At 42.5% G+C, this 26,430-nt stretch overlaps 2 protein-coding genes and 1 long non-coding RNA gene across 4 annotated transcripts in view; 2 read left to right on the top strand and 1 right to left on the bottom strand.

Annotated features, from left to right (window-relative positions):
• The first annotated feature begins 91 nt into the window (after positions 1 to 91).
• Positions 92 to 2,994, top strand: LOC108613337 (ATP-dependent RNA helicase DDX42). Its single transcript, XM_018006731.2, has one exon. The coding sequence runs from the start codon at positions 259 to 261 to the stop codon at positions 2,650 to 2,652; it is 2,394 nt and encodes a 797-aa protein (XP_017862220.1). The 5' UTR covers positions 92 to 258; the 3' UTR covers positions 2,653 to 2,994.
• On the bottom strand, positions 2,906 to 24,596 carry tna (Zinc finger MIZ domain-containing protein tonalli). 2 transcript variants are annotated; one of them, XM_018006726.2, is made up of 11 exons: positions 23,115 to 24,596; positions 10,115 to 10,670; positions 9,525 to 9,695; positions 7,623 to 8,314; positions 7,439 to 7,557; positions 7,247 to 7,379; positions 6,948 to 7,161; positions 6,083 to 6,876; positions 5,869 to 5,992; positions 5,380 to 5,787; positions 2,906 to 5,238 (listed from the first exon to the last, which is right to left on the bottom strand). In XM_018006726.2, the coding sequence occupies exons 2-11, from the start codon at positions 10,655 to 10,657 to the stop codon at positions 5,107 to 5,109; spliced, it is 3,330 nt and encodes a 1,109-aa protein (XP_017862215.1). In that variant the 5' UTR covers positions 10,658 to 10,670; positions 23,115 to 24,596; the 3' UTR covers positions 2,906 to 5,106. The 2 variants fall into 2 exon arrangements, with proteins under 2 accessions (XP_017862215.1, XP_017862212.1); XM_018006723.2 differs by having other exon boundaries at positions 23,533 to 24,593.
• LOC149269154 (uncharacterized) overlaps positions 10,690 to 26,430 on the top strand; it is a 47,533-nt gene continuing 31,792 nt past the window's right edge. The window contains exon 1 of the long non-coding RNA XR_016269868.1: positions 10,690 to 13,544. This is a non-coding gene — a long non-coding RNA (uncharacterized LOC149269154). The remainder of the gene's footprint in view (positions 13,545 to 26,430) is intronic.

The following is a 26,430-nucleotide window of genomic DNA, read 5'->3' as shown; positions in this document are numbered from 1 at the left end:
AATATCTCAATTTAGTAATGAATTGTGAAAAAGCATTATTTTTGTTAAAAAGTGAAAATAATATTGTATAGAAAAATTCAATTACTATCGGCGATTAATCGTTAACACTCGAAACACTCTTTAATTCAGTGCTGGGTAATGACAAGTCTGATTAGGTTGGCAACAATGTGTATATTGCAAATTCTATTCTCGCGTATGTTGTATTGATTGGTGCTTTATTCGAAAAGAGCAAGAGCCATATTAGGAGCTATTGCAGCCATGAGCAACTACCGTGGCATCGGAGGCGGCGGCTTCCCCTATAAGAAACAGCCCGGCGCAGGCAACAATATGAGCGCAGTGCCGCCGCCGCCGGCATTAAGCAACAATCGTGGAGGCGGTGGATTTCGATTTAGCTTTAATCAGTCCAGAGGCGGCGCTGCTGCAGCTGCTACAGCCGGTAACACATCAAAGCATGGCTACTCGACGCTGGAGTCCATCAGCCAGTACACAAACTCGACCAATTTCGTGGGCAAGCGCAAGCAACACATGGACGACGATTACTTCGACGACGACGACGAGCCGCCGCAGAAAGCTCCGCCGGAGCAGGCGTATATACCAGCGCCCGGATCCCCGGGTGCGCCAGCCAAGAACGACTCGGATTCGGACGAGGATCCGCTGGAACAGTTCATGGCCGGCATCAAACAGCAGGTGGAAAAGGAGAAAGTACGTGCCACAGATCCGCAGCAAAAGACAAATGTAGCACCGCTCGAGAAGAAGGGAGTGCGCGGTGACATCGATGATGAGGACGACGAGGAGAGCTACTACCGCTACATGGAAGAGAACCCCAATGCCGGCATGCGCGACGAAGGCTCCGATCAGGAGATCGACTACGATGAGGATGGCAATCCGATAGCTCCACCCAAAAAGAAGGACATCGATCCCCTGCCGCCCATATATCACTCGGAGATCGAGTATGAGCCCTTCGAGCGCAATTTCTATACGCCGCACGAGGACATCGCCCAGCTGGACGAGGAGCAGGTGCGCGAGTTGCGCCACACGCTGGGCGTCAAGGTGAGCGGCGCCCAGCCCCCCAAGCCAGTCACCTCCTTCGGCCACTTCGGGTTCGACGATCAGCTGCTGAAGGCCGTGCGTAAGGCGGAGTACACACAGCCCACGCCCATTCAAGCCCAGGCGGTGCCCGCCGCTCTGTCCGGGCGCGACATCATCGGCATTGCCAAAACGGGCTCCGGCAAGACGGCAGCGTTCATCTGGCCGCTGCTCACCCATCTCATGGATCAGCGTGAGCTCCGTGCGGGAGACGGACCAATTGGGCTGATTCTGGCGCCCACGCGCGAGCTCTCTCTCCAGATCTACAACGAGGCCAAAAAGTTCGGCAAGGTGTACAACATAAACGTGGTCTGCTGCTACGGCGGCGGCTCCAAGTGGGAGCAGAGCAAGGCACTGGAGCAGGGCTGTGAGATTGTGGTGGCCACACCCGGTCGCATGATCGACATGGTCAAGATGAAGGCCACCAACTTGAGGCGCGTCACATTTCTCGTGCTGGACGAGGCGGATCGCATGTTCCACATGGGCTTCGAGCCGCAGGTGCGCTCCATTTGCAACCATGTGCGCCCGGATCGACAGACGTTGCTCTTCTCGGCCACGTTCAAGAAACGCATCGAGCGTCTGGCTCGCGATATTCTGACAGATCCGGTGCGCATTGTCCAGGGTGATCTGAATGAAGCCAACCAGGACATTACACAGCACGTTTACGTGTTTCCCAATCCCTTACAAAAGTGGAACTGGCTGCTCTGCCATCTGGTTAAGTTCCTCTCTGAGGGCGCTGTCCTCGTGTTTGTCACCAAGAAGGCGGACGCCGAGACGGTGGCCAACAATCTGCTGGTGAAGGAGTACAACTGCCTGCTCCTGCACGGCGACATGGACCAGGCGGACCGCAACAAGGTCATCACGCAGTTCAAGCGCAAGGAATGCGACATCCTGGTGGCCACCGATGTGGCCGCCCGTGGCCTCGACATTCCCCACATACGCAACGTGGTCAACTACGACATTGCCCGGGACATTGACACGCACACGCATCGCATTGGACGCACGGGCCGTGCTGGCGAGAAGGGCAACGCCTATACCCTGGTCACCGACAAGGACAAGGAGTTTGCTGGGCATCTGGTGCGCAACCTGGAAGGTGCTGATCAAACGGTGCCCGACGATCTAATGGAGCTGGCCATGAAGAGCTCCTGGTTCCGCAGCTCACGCTTCAAGCAGGGCAAGGGACGCAAGCCCGTCAACAATTTCATGGGTCTGGGCTATCGCGAGCGGTCGGGCAATGCGGGCGGCGGAAGTGGCGGAGCTGGTGCATCTGCTGGCGCTGCATCTAAAACCAAAGGCCCCCTCGGCGAGTCCACTAAGTCGCTGTCTGGCGGCGGACCCGCCACTGATCGCTATTCGGCCATACGTCAGGCCTTCCGCTCGCAATACTCCTCGCAGTTCCGCGCTTCCAGCGATCGCACCTGGGAACAGACGGTGCCCGAGACGGGCGTCTTTGCCGCACCGCCACCTCCGCCGCCGCCAGCAGCAGGCGGCAACTCTTCCACATCCTCCACAGCCTCAGGTAGCAATGCGGATGCGAAGCGCGCCAAGAAGAGCCGTTGGAACTGAAAACTTGAATCGAAAGCAATCCCCATTTAATTTCATATAATTTAATTGTGTATTTGCTTTTGTTTCATCATTTAAAATTACAACTTAAACGCTAGCATTAAATATATATATGTATATATATAATTATATATATACATATACATATACATATATATCCATTATGTATTATTTTAGATAAATACTCGTATGTACACTCTCCCATTCACACACACTCTCAGCCGATGCCGATTCAATAAAAATGTCATTAATTGTAATAATGTTTATTTTATTTTTTTGTTTGTTTTTGTTTTGTTTTGTTTTATTATGTGTATTTTATTTTGAATAAAATCACATTTGCGCATATTCCATGGCCTTAAACTGACCCCGAACCGGTTCCAAAGAACTGTCTATGGTTCACTTTCTCGCAGCGCATAAACAACATACGCATCGCAGCGATCTGGCAACGCTGTTAGCTATGCACTGCGCAAACAAAGTGACCGAGTTGTTAGATTTTAAAGTTTTTTATGTTTTAAGGTTTTCATTTTGCAAATTTCTGTTTCCATTTTCTTTTGTTTTCTATTTTTTTTTTTTTTTTTTTTTTAGAAGCGAGAAAAATGTCGAAGCTAATCGTAAATTTATGAAATATTGTTTTACAATGAAACCACTACAATTTTTTTTTGTTTTTTTTTTTTCTTCTTTTGTTTATATATCATATGGGGCTTTTGTTTTTCCTTTTTTGTTTTTATCAATAAGAATACAATAAGCATTATATAATAATTTAGCATATGGTTTGTTTTTTTGTTTTGTTTTTGATATAACATTGAGAAAAGTTGAGATTCATTTAACTAACACATTGACGAGATTTGTTTAGCAATAATTGTTGTAAGCATTTATTTTTGTTGACTCGAGAAGCATTTAATTCGCTTAAAAATTTTGCTATTTTTAAATTTTTTTAATATTTGTTCTCCTTGTTTTTTGCTTTAAATATATGTATATATATATGCATAATTGTAATAATTATCATATAACTTTTTTGTTTTCGTTTTTTTTTTTTAGTTATGCTGCCCAAAAATCGTTCGGTGTGTGGGTGTATATATGTATATATATATATATACATATATATATATACATATATGTATATATGTATAAAAATTGGTCCATGTTAACCACAGCAAAAACTGAAAAATTTAAATTAAATATTTAAATCATAAACGAAACTGAAAGCAAAATAAAACCAAACTCAAATTGTTTTTAAACAATACTTTTTTGTATATATATATATATGTATTTTTTTTTATTTATATGTATTAATTAATTTTTTTTTTTTTTTTTTTTTTTTGCCGCATATAACATACATATCCGATATATACAAGTTGTTGTTGTTTTCATATATTTTATTTTAATATTTATATTTAAGTTCTAGCATTAAATTTGATTTAAATTTTTAATAGTTTGTTTGCGCTCTCTAAACTGCCTTAAGATATATAATAATATATTTTTTAATTTTTACAATTAATATTTTTGCTGTTGCTGTATTTGTTATATATATTTGTTTTCGTTAAATTTATCTTTATGTTAAATCATTTTATTTTATAGGTTTTAAAAAATAATTAAAATTATGCAACAATTAAAATGTAAATGTTTTTCATTTTATAAATGTAATAAAATTGTTGGGATTTTTATGCTCATTTTAATTCATGTTTTTCGTTTTGTTTTTGTTTGCTCATGTTTCCCTTTCTTTTTTTTTATCATTTCTGTTTTAGTTTTTTTTTTAATTTTCTTTTTTTTTTCTTTTTCTTTTTAATACTTTGTACAATAAACAAGAAACAGATTTCGCATAGGAAAATGTAAATCAAAATATGTTGCTTACATTGTGTTTTCTTCTTCTTTCCAATAAACGAGAAAAAATTATATTAAAAATAAAAGTTTTCCTTTTAGTTAAATTCGTAAATTTCATTGAAGGAATTTTTTTCTTGTTTTTGCTTTCAAACTGAATTCTTCTTTTTAACGGTATAATGACTGTTTGTTGTTGTTGTTACTTGTTTTGTTTTTGTTATTGTTGCTGTTGGTTTTCTTTTATGCTTTAAATTAAATGCCAATTAATTTAATTAATTAATTTTTAAATCACATTTCATTGTTTTTCAACACTGCAAATTCAAAATTTTTTGCATTTGCTGCTTCGATTTTGTGTTGTTGTGTGTGTGTGTGTGTAGGTGTGTATGTGTATGTGTGTGTGTGTGTGATGAAACGAAATTGGTTTTTGTTTTCTTTGTTGTGAATTATGCGTCTCTCTAAAGCGCACAATTCATTAAAATTAATAATACTATATACAAATATGGTTTGAATCCATTTCATTTCTTTTTGTTTTAATTCTTTTCACTTTCATTTAATTTCTTTGTTAAGGAATTTCTCAATCATGCTTCTCTCATAACTGTCAACTACAACCACAGGCGTTGCACAACACTGGCGCACACTTCAATCGAATAGCGTGGCCAACAAATCGTCGCTAGCATTGTTATTGCTGCTGCCACTGGACGGTGGCGTATTCAAATCTGGCTGCGGATCCAGGTACGACAAGATTTCCATTGGATCCATATCCTGCAACAGCTGCAAAGAGAAAACGAAGAGAGAGGTTAGCTTCAGGTTGACTTAATCCTTATTAAAAGTGGGTGGGGCAGTTATGCTAGACAATTGCTGAACTACTATCGGCATTAAGCAACTCTTTAGCTGCTTGCACTCGGTACTTACATTCAAATCGTGTCCGGTATTATCGAGTCCGGCAGCGGTGGGATCAAAGTTCTGCAGATCCGCACTCAAATCGTTCTCGAACTTCAGCTGCGCCTGGCTGCTTATCAGCGAGTTGAGCAGTTGCTCCTGCTGGGATTGTTGCTGCTGCTGCTGTTGCTGTTGCTGCTGGCTGTCCGTGTTGGACATGCTGGTGCTGCTGCCCAGGCTGCGGCTGGGCGTGCCCGGCGTCTGTGGTGAATTGTGTCCAGTGCTGTTGTTGTTGTTGGCGTTGTTGCCGCCATTGGAGGCATTGGGCGTGCCGCCGCTAATGGGCTCATTGTGGGAGGAGCTGACGCTGGGCGGACCACCAGGTGTCATGGGATGGCTGGCGGCGCCAGGTGTGTGCGGCGTATGCGGCGTGTGTGGCATCTATCCAGATAGAGAGGAAGAGAGAGAGAGAGAGAGAGGATTAGTTATTTGAGCATTTGCCTTTGCTTGCTGTGAACTCACCTGATCGCTCAGTGATTTCTCCATGGCATTGAGCTGATCCAACGAGTTGACCCCGTCGCTGTTGGCCAGGCTGTTGTTGTCGCTGTGGCTGCCATTGAAGCCATCATAGCTGCTGCGATTGCCACTGCAAAGGAAAGAGAGAGAGAGAGAGAGAGAGAGAGAGAGAAGGTGAGCGACTGCTCCAAGCGGATTTTCTTCCTTTTTGAGTACTTACAGCTGTGCCCCGTTGGCTGCGTTGTTGTTGCCCATCATGTTGCCATTGGCAATGGAATTCATGTCGTGCATGTTGTAGGGACTCATGGCCTGCGAGTTGTCCCAGGTGGGCAGCTGCGTGGAGCCCGGCGACATCACCTTGGCAATGTCGTCGCACAGCTCCTGCTTGATAGCTGGCAAACTGTTGTTGTTGCTGCTGTTGGTGCTGTTGTTGTTGCTGCTGCTGGTGCTGTTGTTGCCGTTGCTGTTGTTGACGCTGCCAGCGGTGCCAGCGGCGGCCACAGCACTGCCCGGCGGTGCGCCCGACTGTGGTGCATTCGGCATGCCGCCGTTGTGCTGCAAGGCCCGCCAATTGGCCGACGAGTCAATGATCACCTCGTCCACGTCGGAGGTGCTCAGCGTGTTGAGTATGGCCCAGATGTACTGATCGATCTCCAGGGTGTCTGTGATGGCCGACTTGCTGCACTCCGGACAGCGCCAGGAGCCGCGCTCGCTGTTGATCATGAGATACGCCTCCAGGTCGAAGCATTGCACGTGCTTGCACTCGTGACCGCGCGCCGGCAACCGTATTCGGCTCTTCGTGATGGGGCACTTCAATGAGATCTTGGCGCACTGCTGGGCGGCATCCGGACTGTTGCCGGTGGCCACGCCGTCCGCACCCACGCTGGGCAGGCTCAGGTTGCGCTTGATCTTCTGCACGCTGTGCTCCAGTGGCAATAGATTGCGCTTATGCAGCGTCTGCAGCACCTGGCGCACCGATGGTCGATGGACTAGTTGCAGCACAAACAGATGGGACTGCAGAGGGAGAAAAGAGACAGTTAGCTAAGGATGCCAAGGATCATCAGATCCACATCTGATTCACTTACACAACAACAGGAACTGGCGGTTAGTTGGAGCGTATTGCGTCCCGGTTGGCAGACGGCCTTCAAGTAGAGCGGACGCAGCGCCGTGCTGTTCTTCTCGGAGCGCTCGATGTTGAGGGGCGTGGCATTGGCGGAGACGGTGACCGTGTGCGGCCAATTGGTGTTCATCTGGCGATCGTCCTGATGGAAGCATTTCAGCTGCAGCTCCAAATCGGTGCTAAGAGAGAGAGAGAGAGAGAGAGAGAGAGAGAGAGAGCAGTTAGTTTCTGGCGAGGATTGGAGTAGCTTAGATATATACTTACCGGCACATCAGCGTGTTGTAAACATTCTGTTTTAGATGGAACACGTGATTGCTGACCGAGAGATTGTGAAGCAGGCGGAACGGTGGCAAGATGATGCCATCGCGCACCGGGAATGTCAGTCTCATCTCTTCACCTGCACAGAGTCGGGGATTAGTGGATGCTCTACGAGAGTGCAATTAGGTATGGACTTACTGCTATCCATTGGCGGCTTGATGTCCGGATTGGGGCTGACATAGGGCACGCTGCAGGCAGGCGTCAGCGGCGGCGTCGGATTGCCAGGAACTGGACTGTGCTGATAGTTTTGCTGGAAACTGCAAGGGAGATAGCGAGAATGAGCCACTGCATCATTGTCCAGCTGGGAGTGTCGTTAGCTTACCCTTGATTCTGATAGGGATTGCCGGTGCTGGCAACGGCGCCCGGTCCAGCCGGGCACATGCCGCCTTGGCCGGCGCCCACGCCCATGGCGCCGCCATTGCCGCCGGGATAGAATTGCGATTGTTGCGCGTAGCCAACGCCCGCGCCACCTGGCTGCGGCACAAAGCGCTGCTGGCCCATGCAGCCGGGACCGGGTCCCATGCCGGCTCCGCCCATGGGCATCATGGGGCCACCGCCGGGACCCATTACTGGCCCGTTGCCGGCTGAAATACGCCCGTAGGCGCCTGCGCCAGCGCCGGCGCCCGCCGGACCACCACGTCCGTAGCCATTGCCGGCGCCCGCCTGCATGGGCAGTGGCACACCGGGCACTCCGGAGCCGCTGCCGGCACCGGGATGCATCTGCTGTCCGCCGTACATTTGCGGCGGCTGCTGCTGTTGCTGTGCAGGATTGGGATACATGCCGCCAACGCCAACGCCAGCGCCGGCGCGCTTCTGGGCCATGTGCATCTGCGGATGGGGATAGGGCGCCATGCGGCGCTGCTGCTGCTGCGGCGGCTGTTGCTGCGGATAGCCGCCGTTGGCCATGCCCTGCATCTTGGCCATGGGATTCATGGCGCCCATTTGCTGCTGCATGCCGGGCATTCCCCCGCCCGGTCCCATTGACATGCTCTGCATTTGGTTCATTGGCGTCATCTGCAAGGATTCAGATTCAGATACAGATTTTCGATTAGTTTTCCGGCTTTTCACATCTAATCTACATGAATGCTCGCTTTGTGGCTTGTGGGGCTAATTGTGGCTGCTAATTGCCCAACACGTTGTTGTTGTTGTTGTCACACAGCTGCTTAGCTGTAATTAGCCAAACCATACCAAAACCGAGCCCCAGTGTCGCCCTCTCTTTCCCACCCCCTTTGCCGCTCTCTCTCGCTATCCAGTTCCCTACCACAACGGTTGCCTGCACTTTGCCCGCCAACAATTAAATTTGATATTGAAAGCGCATTGAAAGACGCGCGTTGCCAACTGCGTCGCAGACCAATTGAGTTGCCAACCAAAGCGAACTGAGCCCAGCTACAGCGAGCTCAGCCGAACCGCATTGAACCGAGTGTGTGTGAGAGAGAGAGGGAGAAAGAATTACCTGTCGTTCACTAAGTCGTCACAGCTTTCGCAATGCTAACAGACCCACCCAAGCCCTAGCGCGTCCCCCTCCTCCTGCTCTAGCAGCCTTAGCTATATTCTAGAGTGACCTTGTCCATATACCATGCATATATATATTTATATTATGTATGTATGTATATATATATTTTTTATTACACCTACAAAAGCTCATCAAACCGTGCTGAGAGAACCTTTAAGAAAACGCATTTAAAGCTGATCATAAATGCGACAAATACATATATGATCAAGTCGAATCTAGCTGTATTTTGTCTAGAATATTCTAGCGTCAATGTTAGCTATAAATACTTTCCCTTTCTCTGGCTTTTTTATAGCTAACTTCCCATACAGCATTTCAAGAAATTGTTCTAGCTAGCCTTAGCTAAATTCTCCCACAAATTCGTTTTTAGCGGTTTTATAGCCAACTCCGCGTCTTCTTTTCCTTTTGCATTCAGAAATTGTCATTCAGAAATTCATCAGAAATTCAATTTAGATTTCGATTCGCTGTTCTGTTTTTGCGTCTGTTTTGTGCGCCGTTTGCACGTAAATGGGGGAGGCGGGCATTAAAACAAAAATAGCAACAAAAAAACTCTGTTTATGGCCACAAATGAATTTCAAATGCCAACAGCTGGCCATAAGCCGGGCTGCAGCTACTGTTGCTACTAGTGCTGCTGCTGCTGCTGCAGTCAGTGCTCACAATGATGATGATGATGATGATAATGATGACGATGATGTCATCGCTTCATCCACTCACCTGATGATGCCTTTGTGCGGCCGCACTGCCATAGCCCATGCCGCCCATGCCGGCCATGCCCATGCCGCCTTGGGCGCCATTGTAACTGCCCTGGCCGCCACCATTCATATATTGGCCATTGCCGTTGCCCATCATGCCGCCATTTCCAACCGGATGCATGCCGCCACCCATCTGCAGAGAAAGTGAGAGATAAGCGTGTGTTTAGTAGAGATCCTTGAGAGAGTTGAGTTTGGAGTGCTAGCTGTGTTTAGTGGATATTCTGAAGAGAGCTTAGAGCTTTGTTTGGTTAAATAGTTGTGTTTAGTTCTCAGCTATGTGAGCTTTCTCTAGCTGTGTTTATTATATATTCTTGAAAGAGCTTTGTTTAGTATACACAAGCTGCTCTCATAACTCTAGCTGTGTTTATATGTGTGCATCCTTAAGAGAGCTTTGATTAGCATGCTAGTTGTGTTTAGTTTAGATTAGCTCTCTGCGAATAGTTTCTCTTGCTGTGTTTAATTGCTATGTTGCTGTTATATATGTTGATGTAATCTGCACTCTCTTCAGAACAGTTTCTCTGGCTGTACTTAGCTCAGCTGTGTTTAGCTCACCTGATTGTATCCACTCATGGCATCCATATTGGACATGTGTTGCTGTTGTTGCTGTTGCTGCTGTTGGCTGGCCGCTGCCACCATATTAGGATAACCAGCGCCGACGCCCGTTTGGACCTGTCCGCTCTGGCTGCTGGAGTTGCTCAGGCCGCTCAGTGAGCTGGCCGAGCTGTTGCCGCCGAGCGATGTGAACTCCGAATTGGGACCGAAGGTGTTGTTTAGGCTGCGCAGGCTGTCGCCACCGACGAGCTCATTGCCTAGCATAAAGTTGCCTCCGCCCACAGAGCGCTGCTGTTGCTGGTGTTGCTGCTGCTGGTGTTGCTGCTGTTGGTGTTGCTGCTGCTGTTGCTGATAGGCCAAAAAACTTTCGCGCTGTTGCTGCTGGTATTGCTGCTGCTGCTGTTGAGTATAGTACTGTTGTTGCTGTTGATGTTGCTGCTGTTGTTGCTGCTGTGCATCCACAATGCTGTTGGTGCTGCCACCTGGCGGTGAGATTTGGCCCCCTGTGGCTGGCGCCCTTGAGGAGCCCGCCTGCTGGTTCATTTCATCATTTTTTCTGCAACAATCATAGCAAATGTAATATTCTTCATTAATCGGGATCACATCAAGCGGCAGGTAATAGTAGTATAGATGCCATTGGGGCACGGCTGTTGCATCAACCTCCTGCCACCACATGGCCATCGATATAAATACGAATCGGTCAAAAGCAGGAGCTCGTGACTTGAATAAAACGCGAAAGCGAATTTGTTTACAACAAATCTCGAGAAATTTGACAAATTTTGAGAGCAAAAGCCAAATGAAATGTGACAGGTAGGCAATAGGTAGACAGGTGAGATGATAAGAATATTGGCAATTGATAAAGTAAATAATCGCGTTTATTTCTATACTTTATATAAGCTCTCGCATAATCGTACGAATGTGATTGCTCACAGCGAATCATGTTTACATAAATATTATTTATTTATTTTTATTTTTTTAATATTTTATTTACAAATTCCAAGTACCTCTCTGGGCGAGCTGATTGTCGAGTTATTCTGTGTAAGTTTATAAATATCCCTGAATATTATTTATCGTTCACAGTGAGTCAGTCAGTCAGTTATAATTCTACATTGTGAATACATTGGATGTTTCCTGTGGAGCGTGCCTCCAGATGCGCTACGCTTGCAATTGTCAAGTCGATTGCAATTTGTGGCTCATCGATGAGGTCAGCTTAATGCTTGCATTAATTGCATCGACCACATTGATCATGATTATCGTCATCGTCATCGTTATCGTCATCGTCATCAGCGCGCATGCATGCATATGTATATTTCATCATTGTCAAACACTGTCTGTCATTCATTTGACTCGCAGCTGTTGTTGCTGTTGTTGTTGTTGTTGCTGCTGTTCGCATTGCATTTGGTTTGCTTCACTTGTCGCTCAGTTGCATTGCCGTTTCGTCTTCTTGTGCTTCTCTTTCTTTTACTTTGTCGTCTCTTTGACATTTAAAGCCTAAAATGTCAAATGGGCTCAGGGCCTGAGTGACGTCTGCCTTCGCTTCAACGCCCTCTCCCTCGCTCTCCCACCCTCTCGCTCCCACTCCACACCTTTGGCTAAGCAACGTCTCTCGTTTGAAATTGTTTTCACATTCGCGTTTTGATGGAGCGACGTTTAAGGTAAAAATAATTAAGCATATTTGCCCGACAACAACAACAGCAACAGCATGGAGCATATGAAGCGACGAGAACACAAACACAAAACGCAATGCGAATTGGAAAAGTACAAAATACAAAATAAATAAATAAAGTGAAAACAATACAGAAATATATAAAGTAACACGCTCACAATAATTGCGCATCTACAAAAAGCAGCGCCGCACAACAAAAGCAAATACAAAATACAGTAAAAAAAAAAAAAAAAAAAAAAAAGAACACACACGCACACACACTGACGCTCACTCACACACATAGACACACACTCGCGCCTTAGCAAATGTAAATAAATAGCACACTAAGCGATTGGCTGATAATCGCATGACGAGCGCTTTGCCGGTAGCAGCTAGATGTGAGCGAGAGCGAGAGCGAGAGGGACAGAGAGTGGGCTAGATGTAGGTGAGCGGAGTGTGGGGGCATTTGGCTAGTCAAGTGGATCTGTGATTGTGGCTGTGACGATAAATTAGCATTGAGTTCAACTAATCGCCGTGTGAGCTGTGCGCAGTCGGGTGAAGAGAGGGGAGAGGGACGCGGAGAGAGAAGGGGCCAGACGTGGGGACAAACAAAACCACAGCAATGAGCCAAGCCAAGTGCTCCCAAGACGCAGCGAATGCGGGTCAGCAGGCCAAGCTAAAGTCATTGCAGCTGGCCGGGATTTGGTGTGGCATGCTTCAAGGCTGACAAAGCAGCAAATTACAGTTGAATAATTGACAGACTGAGTAGAAGAAGTAGAAGTAGCGATTGAAGTCAAAGTCCGAAGTAGAAGGAGTAAATGAAGAAGAAGCCGGTTTACTCGTCGGATTGGTTCATCGCTCGTGTGAACAGGTTCCTTTCAGCTGCAATATTATTTATGGAAATCATTTGACATAGTTCGCTTTCTAAACCACTAAAAAGCTTCATATTCTGACTGAGTTGACAGATAAGAAGTGAGTGAGTGAGATAAGACGACAGCATGTTTTCCAAATGCTACCGGAGAAATTCCAATGAAAAGCTTTCTTTGTGATTTATGTTGTTTGAATAGTGCATTTATTTAGCCTAGATTAATTTCAATGAAACGCTTGCACTTGTTTGTCGAATGCATCAAAATATGCATTTCGTCTAAATTTCGTGCGCTTCGTGTTAGTCGCTTCTTTATCAATCTATCTATCTATCTATCTGTTTGTCTGTCTGTCTATCTATGCACATATCTAGTTACAGTTATAACTTCCTGTTAATGTGCTGACTGCTGTCATACAAACAGCATAACCTTCAACAGATAGTGTGCGCGAGCGAGACGGACAGCGATCACAAATAGTGCAAATGTAAAATCAACAACAATGCGAAGAGAAGAGAGCGCGGCAAAGAGAGCGCGCAAAGTTGAGGGTTGAACGGGTTGGGCTTACATTGCTTTGTCATATAATCGTCAAGTTCGCGTCTTTTCGTCATTTCGCTTTGCCTCATTATGTGAATTACAATTTGCATTACATGAGAGAGGTAAATAAGAGAGAGAGAAGGAGAGTGTGAGAGCGCAATATGCATATATATATGAGCGAGTCAATATGTGTGTGTGTAGCTGATGACGCCGTTGGCACTTGTTGTTGGTGTGCTTTGTTTCAGTTCAGTTTTCGTAGTTGTTTCGTACGTTGATTAGATATAAATTTCTTTATTGATTAGATAAAAAGAACGCGACAAACATAAACCGAAAATATATAGATAATAAAAAAGACAAAGAAGCGAACAGATGGAAATCTGTGCATGAGGTGATCCCACTAGCTCGCTCGCTCTCGCTCGCTCACTCTCGCACTCGCTCTTTCTTAGCTAATTGTGAATTGCGCGCATTTCAATTTGCGGCGGTCATAAAATTGTTTTTTTTTTTTTTTTTCGTCTGATTTCCGTGTTTATGTTGTTTGATGGCTGCCAAAGTGGGCGGACCGAGGCGGGGCGGGATGTTAGGTGTCGTCCATATAAAGCGCTCAAACTTTGCGTGTTTTCCGAGACGTAGTTAAAAAAAAAAAAAAAAAAAGTACAACGACAAAAGCTGGGCTTGATTTTTTTTCAGTCGACTTTTTCGGAATTTTGAGCGAATTTTCAATATTAAATGCGAATTTGTTTTTTGTTTTTTATTATTTTCATTTTTTGTGGCTGTGGTTGGAGGCTTGTCTGAGCAGAGGGTTGATTATGTCAGCAGTCAAATGAAATATGTGTTTTTTATATGCTCCAAACAGGGTTTGGGGGCTTAGATGAATTAGTGGACTGAGTGCGATAAAGAGACAGACAAATAGGGAGTGAGAGGGAGAGAGAGAGAGAGAGTGAGATAGAGCAGGGAGCTGAGGAAATATTGCACAATATATAGTCACATATTGTCTGGCTCGAGTTCATGATTGGCAAATGTTTGTTATGCGAAAAAAATATGTATGTACATACATATGTGTGTGATCATGTATGTATGTTTATGTAGAAAAATAAGTGCAAAAGTTTTTTGTTATATATTTTGTTGTTGTATTATTTATCGTATTGTTGTGATTCGGCGACTGTTGTCGTGCGCTTTTTATAGACGACATTTGCTGGCGCGTGTAAAGCAAAACAAAATAGGAAAGCAAAAGAGACAGAGAGATAGATTGAGAGGGAGAGAGCCGTAAAAAATTGACAGACACGTGCGTGAAACAAACGAACGGAGGCTACATACATACATACACATATACATATTTCGGTATCTGTGTGTGTGTGTGTAAGTTTCTGCTATCAATAGAGTGGAGCCAGAGCTTGTTCGAGCGTGTACTACGCGACGTATGAGCAATATTCGATAAATTTTGAATGAAAGATGACGAACAAGGGGATATATATCTGGAATGTGGAATGCCATCAGAACAGTAGAAGCAGCAGCAGCAGCACTAGCAGCACCAGCAGCAGACACAGAGAAAAACATCGTAAGGCAATTAAAAAAGCCAGCTCACACACATACACACACAAGCACACACTGAGGACGAGAGAGAGAGAGAGCTATGCCCTGTATTTGGTGTAAAAACCAATCATATGCGAAATGCTGAACGACAGACAGCAAAGTGAATGAGTGCATGGAGTGGGCGGAGTGGAAGGGGAAGGGGAAGGGGAAGGGAAGCATTCATACAATGCCTCCACATTTCATAACCGATAGCCAGCTACCCTTGCTGTTACCGTTGCTGCTGCTGCATCCGATACCCTCTTGAAATGCGTTTGACAGTTGTTTCCAAGGGTGTTTAATGCTGAGCTGCCAGTAAAACCCAAACTGAACCGCATCGCAATCCCGAAAACCCAATCCATGTCTCTGTCTCTCTGCCCTCTCTGCTTTTTGCCTTTATCGAATTGCATTTTGCTGAAATTTGTTTGCTTTTTTCTTGCTTTTTGTTGCTTGTGGAGTTTTTTTCAGGAGCTTTTTACGTTTGCAATTTTTGCATGTCACTGCGGCGAGGTATTGTTGTGGATTTGCTTTCAGGTTGCCTTGGCTTCTACATAGTTTTGCCTTCTTCCACTCTGCCTTTCCACTTTCCCCCTTCTGCATTTGCCTGCGGCGCCTGCAGCTATGCAACACTTTTTTTTTTGCAGCCGCTGCTACACATCCATCGCCTTAAAGTACTATTTGGGTGGCACACACAGCAGGACATCATAAGGCTGGCAGGCGCCTCGAGTTACAGAAATCGCCATACGCTCTCTTTCTACTCCTGCTGCCGGTTCGCTTTTATGGTTTCATTTTGAGTGAATTACTTGGCGCCCAAGCGCCTGCTGCGTTCGTATAAAGTTTCTCCGTCTTATGATTTATTTGCCAATGAATTCGACTCGAGAGGCCCGCATGCACACTCACACTCACACTCACAGTCGCACACACACACACTCATGCGCTCATCGTTTCATCATAAATTGCAATAAAAATAAAAATAAATCAGCATAATAGACTCCATGCAGCAACCACCGCAGAGCAACCCTCAAACACAAACATAAGCACAAATACAAATGCCATGTGGCTTTTATTTGTTCGACCCGAGGTCGAGGGGGGGCTTAAAAGGAAAAACTTCCGAACAGAAAGAAATTGAAAAAAGGCTCACATTTTTTGATTAAAAATCCAATGCAAATAATGCAACAGCCCAGCAACAACAACAACAACAACAACAACACAAGCTGAAAAGCATATTCATATGTAACCCTGCACACTCGCCCCTTTCTCTCTCTCTTTTTCTCCCTTCCACTTGCTATGGTAAAATATTGGCTCTAAATTTCGGTGCGTTGTTGCATTTTTCCTGTCGATTTTAAATTCATTTTTATAAATGTTTTGCCGGCTTGTTTGCCTGTTGCCTTTTGTTCGCACTGTAGCCAGGCTGTGTTACACATGTGGTATGAGCAATATTTGAATGCTTTGGTCAGCAGCTGCTGGCAACTGCAACTGTAGACAACGGCAGCGGCAACAAAAGCAACAACAACAACAACAACAGCAACGGCAACATTAGCTTAAACAATGGCTATACGCTAGCAACAAATCATGTTGCACGCTGCGTATACGCAATGTGAGCTGCTTTCTATGACAGGCAATAGTTTGTGAATGTGTGTGCGCCAATGTGTGTGTATGTGTGTGAGTGAGCTAATTAGCATGTTTAAGCTTTCAATTGTGATCGTATATGAATACTGTTAAACGTATTGAGTGCACAGTGGCACAAAATCACTTTCTGATCAAACTTTATATATAAAAGAAATATTTATATTTTATATATAATATGCTTAAATGAACAGAACTACAAAATAAAAGCATATATGTAAGAAATTATATATATATTCAAATAATATAATATTTAAAAATTATAACATACTTCTGGGAGCCAAGATGATAATTTAGTTGCATCATAAATGCTTCTACACATATTTTTTAATTTTAAATTTTAAATATATAAATATATTTAAAAAAAATAAAAAATAATTTTATTTAAATTGTTTTTCCAATTAATTTTGTAGCTGTATTTACATTAAATATTTGCCTGTTTAACATACAACTCTCTTTACCTTTCCTTTCATTTTTAAAGCCTGAACAATGCTTTCACTTGCAACTTTGCCCAATTGTCATTGAATACAAAGTCTTTATAGACTCTTTTTACTGTACTTTACATATAAATTAAATGTATATCTAAAACTGCGCCGTTTTGCTCAGTTGCAAACGCATAAATAAAACAAAATTGCATTTCGCAAAACTTTGTAAATTGCATTTTGCTGCTGTTGTTTGTGTTTGTGTTATTGTTGCCAGTTGCTGTTGTTGTTGGTTATTGTTGCTGCCGCTGCTGCTGCTGCTGCTGCTACTGCTGTTGTTGTCCTTGTGTTGTAACCCCAAATGGCTGGCTCGTCTGCTCGTGTTGCGATAAAAAAAAAGAACGCCTTGTAACGCGCGCTAATCAGTCAGTAACAGTCAACAGTCAAGAGTCGCCATGGCTCTGCGGCAGTTCCATTTGCCAGTTCTGCGCTCAACTAACCATACCTGGTCCGGGTCTCACCTGTCCTCACCTGTTTTCAACTATCAATCAGCGACAATTTTGCACACCTTACTTTGGTTTTTTATATTCCCATTCGTGTTTTTTTTTTTTTTTTTCTTTTTATAATTCTAGTTTCTAGTTATACGCGCTGCCTATCTTATCTGTCAGTTTTTTCGCTGAAACAAAATTTATGCCAGCAAACTGTTGTTGTTGTTGTTGTTGTTGTAGTTGCAGGGCAAAGGTGTGTAGGTGTGTGTGTGCGTTTGTGTGTGTTTGTATGTATACAGCCTTGTGGCTCACGACAAATTCTGTATGAATTGGATAATACGTCAAACGTCATCAAAGCAAAGTTTATTGTTTTGTATTTTGTACTTTTGTTGTTTATCTAATCGCTAATTAAATGCAATCGACAGAAGAAGCAGATGATGAAGCCGAGGTAATAGCAGACGCGTATTGTACAAGAGTTAGCGCAAAAAAAAGCATAAACAATTAGAGACACATAAACATTAAAAATAAATCGAAGGCTGAAGCCTGTCAGCGACAAGCCAAATGGCAACAACAACAACAACAACAAAAAAGAAGCTGCAATAATTTTTGCTCAAGTATTTTGCGCACAACAAACAATAACAACAAAATACATAAACAATATACATAAATCACATTTTAAAATAAAACAAAGCAAAAATTGCAACAGCGCAAAATAAAAACGACGAAAAACTCAACGCATAAATCGACAAAGCTGGCGACGTTGACGTCGCTGCCGACGCTGGCGTCGTACTTGAAAACCAGTTTCAAGCAACACAAAAAAATGTCTACTGAAGTACAGCTAAAAAGCAACAACAATCCGATACTGCAACACAGCAAACAAAACAAGCCCCAAAAATCCAAGAAAAAAACAAAAACAGAAAACTAAAATCAACAACAAAATGAAGAAACAAAGCGAAACAAGTCAAAAATTTGTGCCATAAATTCCGAAAATAAACCACAAAACTTGCTCGCATAACCACACTAAATATTTAAAGATAGTCCAAAACGAAGCAGCTAGAAAATTGTGTGGCATGAGGAAATCAACTGATAAGCGTGTTGACTGAACATGCTGAGAAGCGCAGAGAGCGGTGCGCGCAGAGCTATCAGCTCTGCCATGAGAATCGCAAGGAAGAGCGCGCATAGATAGCAGCCAGTTGGAAGAAGCGCATAGATAACAGACAACAGGCATGAGAAACGTAGGCCTCGCATATGCCAAGAGAGAAGCGCCGAGAGAGGGCTGCATAGCAAAGGTGGAGAGAAGCGCAAAGAAAGATTGGATTTGCCTAGACTAAACTAAGCTTGAAGTAGCATAGCCGTATTATTGCATATGTGAGAAGCGCAAAGAGAGGCGCAAATATGCGGAAGCTAAGAGGAATTAATTTAGATAAGTATCAATATTATACAGGCTATATATCTGAAATAAAACTATTTAACTATTATAAATTACAGTGACTCAATTCATCAATCTGTTTCACCTGACTAATTTAGATTCGACTGAAGATCACCTTCGGCAACCTCTTCAGGTCTTGCACTTCTTTGGCCAATTTCATTCATTTCGCCGGCCGTAAATCAGAGTTCGAGTTCATTCCGATTTCGTAATGTAATCGCCCAAGCAGCAATAAATGCTTTCAAGTTCCATTCACAAAAAGCCGTTGACAATCGAAGAGCGACGCAGCGATGGCAATGGGGCATGGGCAATGGGAACTACGGACGGCAAGACGGCGATAAGCGCTACGATAAGGCAACAAATTTTCTGCATACCTGAGCGAAAAACAAAATGAAATATGTCAGGCCGACAAGTGGAACTATAAGTGGGAAAATGGGTTTCCCCCCTCGCAAGGGGGTGGGGGCAAGGCTAAGGTTTAGAATGCATAGAAAATTTCCATTGTCTGGAACGCGTTTCTGTCTGGCTGTCAACAGAAAGGCAAACAGCTCGAACTGATAGAAGGTAATGATTGTACAGCAGATACCCTATACATTTGGGTAACTTATAGATAAAGATTATAGTAATTTAGGTATATGCTTCTTATCTATAGTCTTTTGACTATAGATACCCTTGAAACTTATATTGGAGTTCTTTCATAGAAAAACGAAAACTAAAACAACATATCAACGCCCATTTACATATCCGCAGGGTATACAAACAACACTTTGCTCTATAATTTGTTGTTGTTGTTGTTGTCGTTCGCTGATAAGAATTGGTTACCTTTGATTTTAGCTATAGTGAACCGGAGAAGTTAGAGCACTGGAACCGTGTGCTATCTATGGCTGACATGTTGAAAATATTTCGGTTTCTCGCTGTTTTTCCATTTTAAGCATACACATATACATACATACATATAGATTTCTTTTCTGTTCTGTTTTGCGCTGCGCTGATATCAATGTTGGCTGCCTTTTAATTGGGTCGTTAAATATGGTTTGTGTTTTTAGTTTTTATCATGTGACTTCTTCAAGGTGTTTTGGGGACAGCCGCCAACTAGGCGTATGGGTATGCGATGATAAAACGACAAATCAAGTGATCAAAACGGCGCATCTCAATTGAAAACGGAATCGGAATCGGAATCGGAACTGGAATTGTAAATGGAAATTGGAGTCGGAGTCAAAAGTCAGCTTCTTAACCCATTAAAGCGCAATCAAAAAATTTCGCAATTAGATATGCGAGACAAGCGTTGACCTTCACAGCGGTTCAGGGGTTGCTTTGCTTAACACGTGTAACTATTGTCATGGACTCGAGCTTTCCCCTGTCTTTGTTTGTTTGTGTGTGTGTGTATGTGTGTGCGTGTGTGTGTTGTTGTTGAGGGTTGTTGCTGTTCGCTTCAGCCCCCGTTTCACTGATGGGTTTATTAATAATAGCACGCACTTATTAAAGGCACTTTTATAAGTGCAAGCGGACTCGATAAAGCAATAAACGCACCGAATGTTTGTTTCTCTAGGGTTAATGAGACATCTCAGAGAGAGAGAGAGAGTAGGATTCTGAGAGAGCCAGTGTGTGTGTTCGCTCTCTGCTGATCTTTCGCTTTGCATCTAACCAATATCCCATGGGGGTTGTTTGTTATTATTATATTATACACACATATATAAGTATATATATGTATTTTTTTTTTTTTGCGATTTGCAAATGGTTTTCCGCGTTTAGGTTTTGTTTTTCTGCTCTTCGTTCAATTGTATCGCATTTTTATTTCCCGTGTGAAAATTGCCAAAGGCTCGAACAGGAAGTCGGAAGGTAAAAACAGCTACTTTGTGCGTCCTTTTCGGTTTTCGGTTTTCGGTTCGTCTGCCCGTCTGGTGGTTGGTTTATGGGCTTTATGTATATTGTTGATGGGTTGTGATTTGGTTGCCTTGGTGGTTGATTGATGTGTCGCATAGTTTGCTGTATTTACTTTTTATCTTCCTCTTCTTCACTTATTTTTTTTTGTTTTTTAAATTGTTATCGCTGGCGGGTACTATCAGGGGGTGTTGTGCATGCGCCGCATTAACAGGGTGTTAATTGTTGTAAGAGACTTTTACAAGATTTTTGAAGCTTACAATTGAGATCAATTTTTCAGTTCATTTTTCACAGTTTTCAATAGAAATTTTGCAATTTTCAAGTACATTTTAATTTGATATAATTTGAAGAGTTTTCCAGTGCATTGCACTGAATTAGTTTCCAATGAGCTTTTAATAATCTCTGGTTTTTATGCCTTTCTAAATCTTGATAGTCAAACAGGAATTCTCAGTTAATTGCTTATATATCATCAAGCATTTCCCAGTTATTTATTATGGCCTAACTGTTCAGTTATTTAAATTAATATATACATATATCATCTACAGTCCATAAATTTTGTTAAGCAAACAAATTGCTTAACGCAACCTAAAGAGTTTCAAAATGTTCTACCACATTCCACATATTTTTTATATATTACTTTCCAGTTTTTAATAATTGATGAATATCCAAATTCTAGCTCATTATCTTCATATTTTAAATTATAAAAAATAAATAAATTATATTTTTCAGTAAATATTCTCTCGAATATTCCACTGTATTCCACTAAAATTAGTTTGTTAATTATTTTAAATCCTAATTTACCATTTAAACTAAATCAAATCTGTCAAATTTATTTGTCTTTTATTGCTGTATTTTGATTATTTGTAAGAACTGTGAATATGTTTTTTTTTTTTGGGTATTTTTTCATAAGATTTCCAAGAATCTTCCATTGCATTCCAGTGAACGCGTCAAGTGATTTATTTCTGTGCTACTTTTCAGCGATTTTCTGGCTAAGCTGGCCATTTTCTGCTTGGTTCTCCAACTGTTTTCCATTTATTCTGTTTTCTTTCTCTATTGGCTACCTGTGCGTGCAAATGGGTTAAGGTTCTGTCTTACCTGTGCCGGCATTTGCCTGCACTTCCCAGCTACATATAAGATCGCTATGTAAAGACCCTTACGATGATGAATTACAAGCGTGTGAGAGTGTGTGCGCGTGTGTGTATGAAATATGCGTGGCATGTGAGAAGAAAATAAAAGATGAAGACGAAGACGAGGGCAGAAAAAACGGCAAACGAGCCACACAGAGAAAGGCGTAGGTAGGCGATTGGATATGGAAGTGGGTAAGAGAAATAGAAATAGAAACAAAGGCAGACCCAAAACGAGATGAGACGGAGAAGAAGACGAAGACGAAGACGGGACGAGTGTGTAATGCTTCGACGAGTGACCTTTTTTGTTGTTGTTGCTGTTGTTTTGTTCACGAGCTCCCCGCGCCATGTTACAAAAGATACAATAAACTGAATTTGGGCAAAAACATTGCCGAGCTGCTGCTGCTGCTGCTGTTGTTGCAAGGGCTGAGCGGAGCTGCGCTGCGCTGAGCAGAGGCGGGCAGGCAAGCGGATCGTCGCGTCTTGGGAAAATTTTCTATCTTGGCAACTTTGTGTTGCCTTCTTTCTACGAAAATAGTTCAATGGAAAACTCTTAGAAAAAATGCTCAGCCCAACAACAGCAACAACAAAGCAACAGCAGTAGGTCGCTACAAATTGTGCACTCAATGGCAAATGTTTGCTAAGGCTGAAAGCGCGAGTGAGAGAGATAGCATACATACTGCCTTTGCCTGCTGGCTGCGCTCTTTGGCGTACGTGCAAGCTGAGTTGTTTGTGTGCGTGTGTGTGTGTGTGTGCGTGCGTTTGAGTCAATTATGGGTCAGCTGTGCGTGAGTTTGAGAGCAATAGCAGCAGCAGGCGAAATAAAGAGAGGGAGAGTGGGCGAAGAGTGGGCAAAGCCACGCATTATGCCTGTCACACAGCTGATGTAAAGCTGCCGCTCTCTCTCTCTCCCTCTATGTGTGTTTACCGTTTTGTTTTTTGTTTGAGTGAAGGAAAAATCCATTGAATGCAAAAAACTCTTAAAGGCTTTAAATATACACATACATATTGACAACTAATATAGATTACTTAATTTTGTTAATTTTTCTTATCACTTAAAGCTAATTTAAACTACAACAACTAAAGCAAAAAGTCACACAAAATTTACATAAAATATCTAAAAACAAAAGCACATTCCTTTCAAAGCACAACAATTAAATATATATTTTATTTTATTTTGTTTTTATCTATTTAACAAAAATTTGAGCAAATTTTGTTTTGTTTATTTATTCTTTTTATTATTATCATTTCGAGCAATATTTTTTATACACTACGTGAATTTATTTTTAAGGTATTTATTTTTGGCAAAAATACAATTAAAAGGTAAAGTAAAATATTTTTTATTTATTTTTGTCTTTGCTCAGTTTTTTAAGTACTTTTTTCTTTATTTTTGTTGTTTTAAATGGAATTTATTTTTAGACATTTTACCTAAGTTTTGCTTTATTGTGCGAATTGTTGTTGTTGTTGCTGCTGCTGCTGCACTTGTTGTTGCTGTGGCGGCAGAGGAGAGCAGCAGCGCAGCCAGCGATTGCTTTTGCCTGCTGCTGCTGCTTCTGTTGTAGTTGTTGTTGTTCTTATTCTTGTTGCTATTGCTGTATTCGCTGAGCGGCTTATCAGCGCTAACTGTTAACGATTTAACTGTTTGTTGTTGTAGTTGTTGCTGTTCTTATGCTCACTTTTGCTTTTTGTATTTGTTTTTGCTTTTCTTTCTTTTTTTTAATTTTTGTTTTTGTTTTTAAACTTTGGATTCACTTTTCACTTGATTTCAGAGTTGTTCTTAGAGTGTTTGTATGCGTGGAGGCGTGGTCAGGGGGGCGGATGATATTGTTGTTTTGATTGAACTTACTTTTTGGAATTGCGCTTCGTTGTTTGTTTGGAATACATGGGAATTTTGTCAACAATCAATTGCATGGCATCAAACAAATAACATGGACATCTAAGCACACTCGACACGGTGTGTTTCTTGTTTGTTTGCTGTTGTTTGTTTTCAACTGTTACTTTTTGTTGTTTTTGTTTGCTTTGCTCAAAGGTTCAGCGACATTTTGGCAAAAGTTTTGTTGTTGTTGTTTTGTTTTCTTTTTATTTATTTTTAACTTTTTGTGCACTTTTTCTTTCACTTTTTTTCTGATGATTTGATTATTAAAATCTGGTTTTTTGTTTTTAACTTTTGTTGTTGTTGTTGTTTTTCTTGTTACGCTTTCACATTTCGTGCGTCTGTTTGTTGTTGTTTCTTGAACTCTTTTTAAAAATTTTCTTTTTTTGGTTGCTAGCAAAATTTGTTGTTAACTTTTGTTGTTTGTTTGTTTTGCACTTGTTGCTTAATTTTATTCGAAACAAATTTGTTGTTGTTTGTTGCACTTGTTGCAAATAATTTGTTTCTTGTTGTTTGTTTGTGCTAGTTGTTTGTTTGTTTGTTTAATAATACTGTTGTTGTAGTAATCCAAGTTGTTGTTGTTGCTGCTGTAGTTGTTGGTTGTTGTTGTTGTTGACTGACTTGCAACAGGAACTTTTATATTTATTTAATTATTTCCTTTTTTTGAGCACTTAATCCAGAAATGTGCTTTTGTTTATTTGTTGTTCAATTTGTGTTTGTTCTGAAAGTTGTTTGTGTCACTTCTTTTTTTTTTTAATATTCTCATTAGTATTTTCAATAACAATATTTAATACACTTTTAAATACTACACAGTTGTTTGGTTGGTGGAAAAAAACGTAATTCTTGTGTTTATTTTGCTTTTGAACGCTTTTTGACGTATTTTTCTCTTTTTAACTTTTTGCCGCGTTTGATGCTTGCGCGTATTTCAACCGAGCGACGACAACATTCGACGGCAGCCAGAAAGGAACTGAAGCTGGGCTGGCAACGCTGACCGTGGCACGACTCGAAACTGACTGAACTGCGATGGCCGCTGCTGCTGCTGTCGCTGCTCGCTGTTCGGGTTTCGCTGCCTGCTGTTCGCTGCTGCTGCTGCTGCTGCTGTTCGTTGTTCGCTGTCGCTGCTGCTATGGCGGCGCTACCTTCGCACCCACACACACACACTCGTGCACAGCCATAGACGCTTGCATTGCCCGAGAGAGCGAACATGTTTGCGAGCATTTGCGCGTGGTACAGTTGACGGCTCTCTCTCGGGTTGTGCCATCTCTCTTGCTCGCTCGCTCGCTCGCGCGCGCTTGATTTATTTCAGGTCGCTGTGTTTGGTATTCATTTGACTGTTAAGGGGCGACGACGCGCGAGCACTTAAGTAAAATAATAATTATACGTATGTCAATTTGTTTGACTTCTTTGCGTGCGTTTATTGCTACGTTTAGCGTAAAAGCGCAAAGCGTAGTAGAATCTACTACTTTTTTGTGTGCTTTGACATTTATTGGGTTTGTTTTGAAAGCCTCTGCGAGTGTGTTTATGATTGTATCTGTGTGAGCACGCTACTATCCGTCTATATGCATGACTGTTTATGTGCGTGTGTGTGTGGGTAGCGTTAAGTAGATTTTTCAGCACATTTGTCTTAATTGTTGTGATTTGTGGTTGATATTTGAATGATTTACGGCAGCCAGGGGCGCAATTTTTGGCGACACTCGATAGGCGGCTTACATATGCAAATTGAGTGTTGGCTGTGCATTATTTAAATGCAAATTAATTGTTTCTTAAACGTTGACATTATACTTAGTAATTGAGCTTTTATAGCTTTTATTTGTATTCGCAAATTAAATTAACCAATTTAGTACAAAAATATATATAGATATTTGTGAGTAAACAAACCATCTGCTTAACTACACAAGCACACTCATTCAGATACACTCACTCGCCCAATCGTTTCGTCGAGTGGCCGCAAAATTGAAATACTTTAATTACCCGAATAAAAAAACATTTAACAATTTAATCTGAGCATATCAATTGCCGCACACAACACTTCACATACACATACAGGCATACACACATAAGCATGTGCACACTCTCTCTCTCTCACTCACAGTTACTCTCATTTCACGCGCTCACGCTCACGTCGCGCTCTCAGCAACGTCGAATCATGCCCAAAATCCACTCCCAATTTATCACTCAATTAGCACAGAAAAATGTAGTAGTGTATTTACTACACTTCTCGCATACACACACATACACACTGACGGAGAGCAACAGCAGCTGCACAGCGTGAGAAATTCACTGCGAATTAAATGCATACCCAAGCAGCCAAGCTTCGGCTACTGCTCGGCTTCGGCAACGGCTTTCGGCTCAGCTCTTGCCTTCGGCTTCGGCGTAGCCGTATCGGGTGTTCATCTCAATGAAATTGTAGCATATTTGTTGCCATATCGAGATTAAATTTTCAAAACACAAACGAGCGCAGCGCCGCTGTTGGAGGTGGCAAACAGACAGAGAAAGAGAGGAAGAGAGTGAGAGCGAGAGAGATAGAGAGTGCGAACAAGTGTGTGTGCGAGAAAGGGAGGCAAGCAGAAAGAGAGCGAACGAACGTTGTATATTTGTGTGCGTTGCTTGTAAGCTTTTGTGTGCTGTGCTGTGTTGACTGGCTGGGTGGGTGGTTGGGTGGATTGTTGGGTCGTTCGCTTGGTTGGCCGTGCGATTTATTGATGACGTCGACGACGACGTCGCTGCCGCTGGCAGTGTTAATGTGTTTGTTGCTTTGGCATAAAATTATGTTTTATTTTATTTAACATGGTGTTTTTTTTTTCTCCATTTACTTTTTGCTCTCTGCTGCCGCTCAGCGTCGATTTTTGGCAGTCCTTGTCATAATTTCAA

Source organism: Drosophila arizonae, chromosome 4, assembly GCF_054131065.1.
Source record: "Drosophila arizonae isolate 15081-1271.41 chromosome 4, UAZ_ARI_1.0, whole genome shotgun sequence".
Taxonomy (NCBI): Eukaryota; Metazoa; Arthropoda; class Insecta; order Diptera; family Drosophilidae; genus Drosophila; species Drosophila arizonae.
Note: the sequence above shows the minus strand (reverse complement) of the source record. Positions and strands in the feature narration are given on the sequence as shown.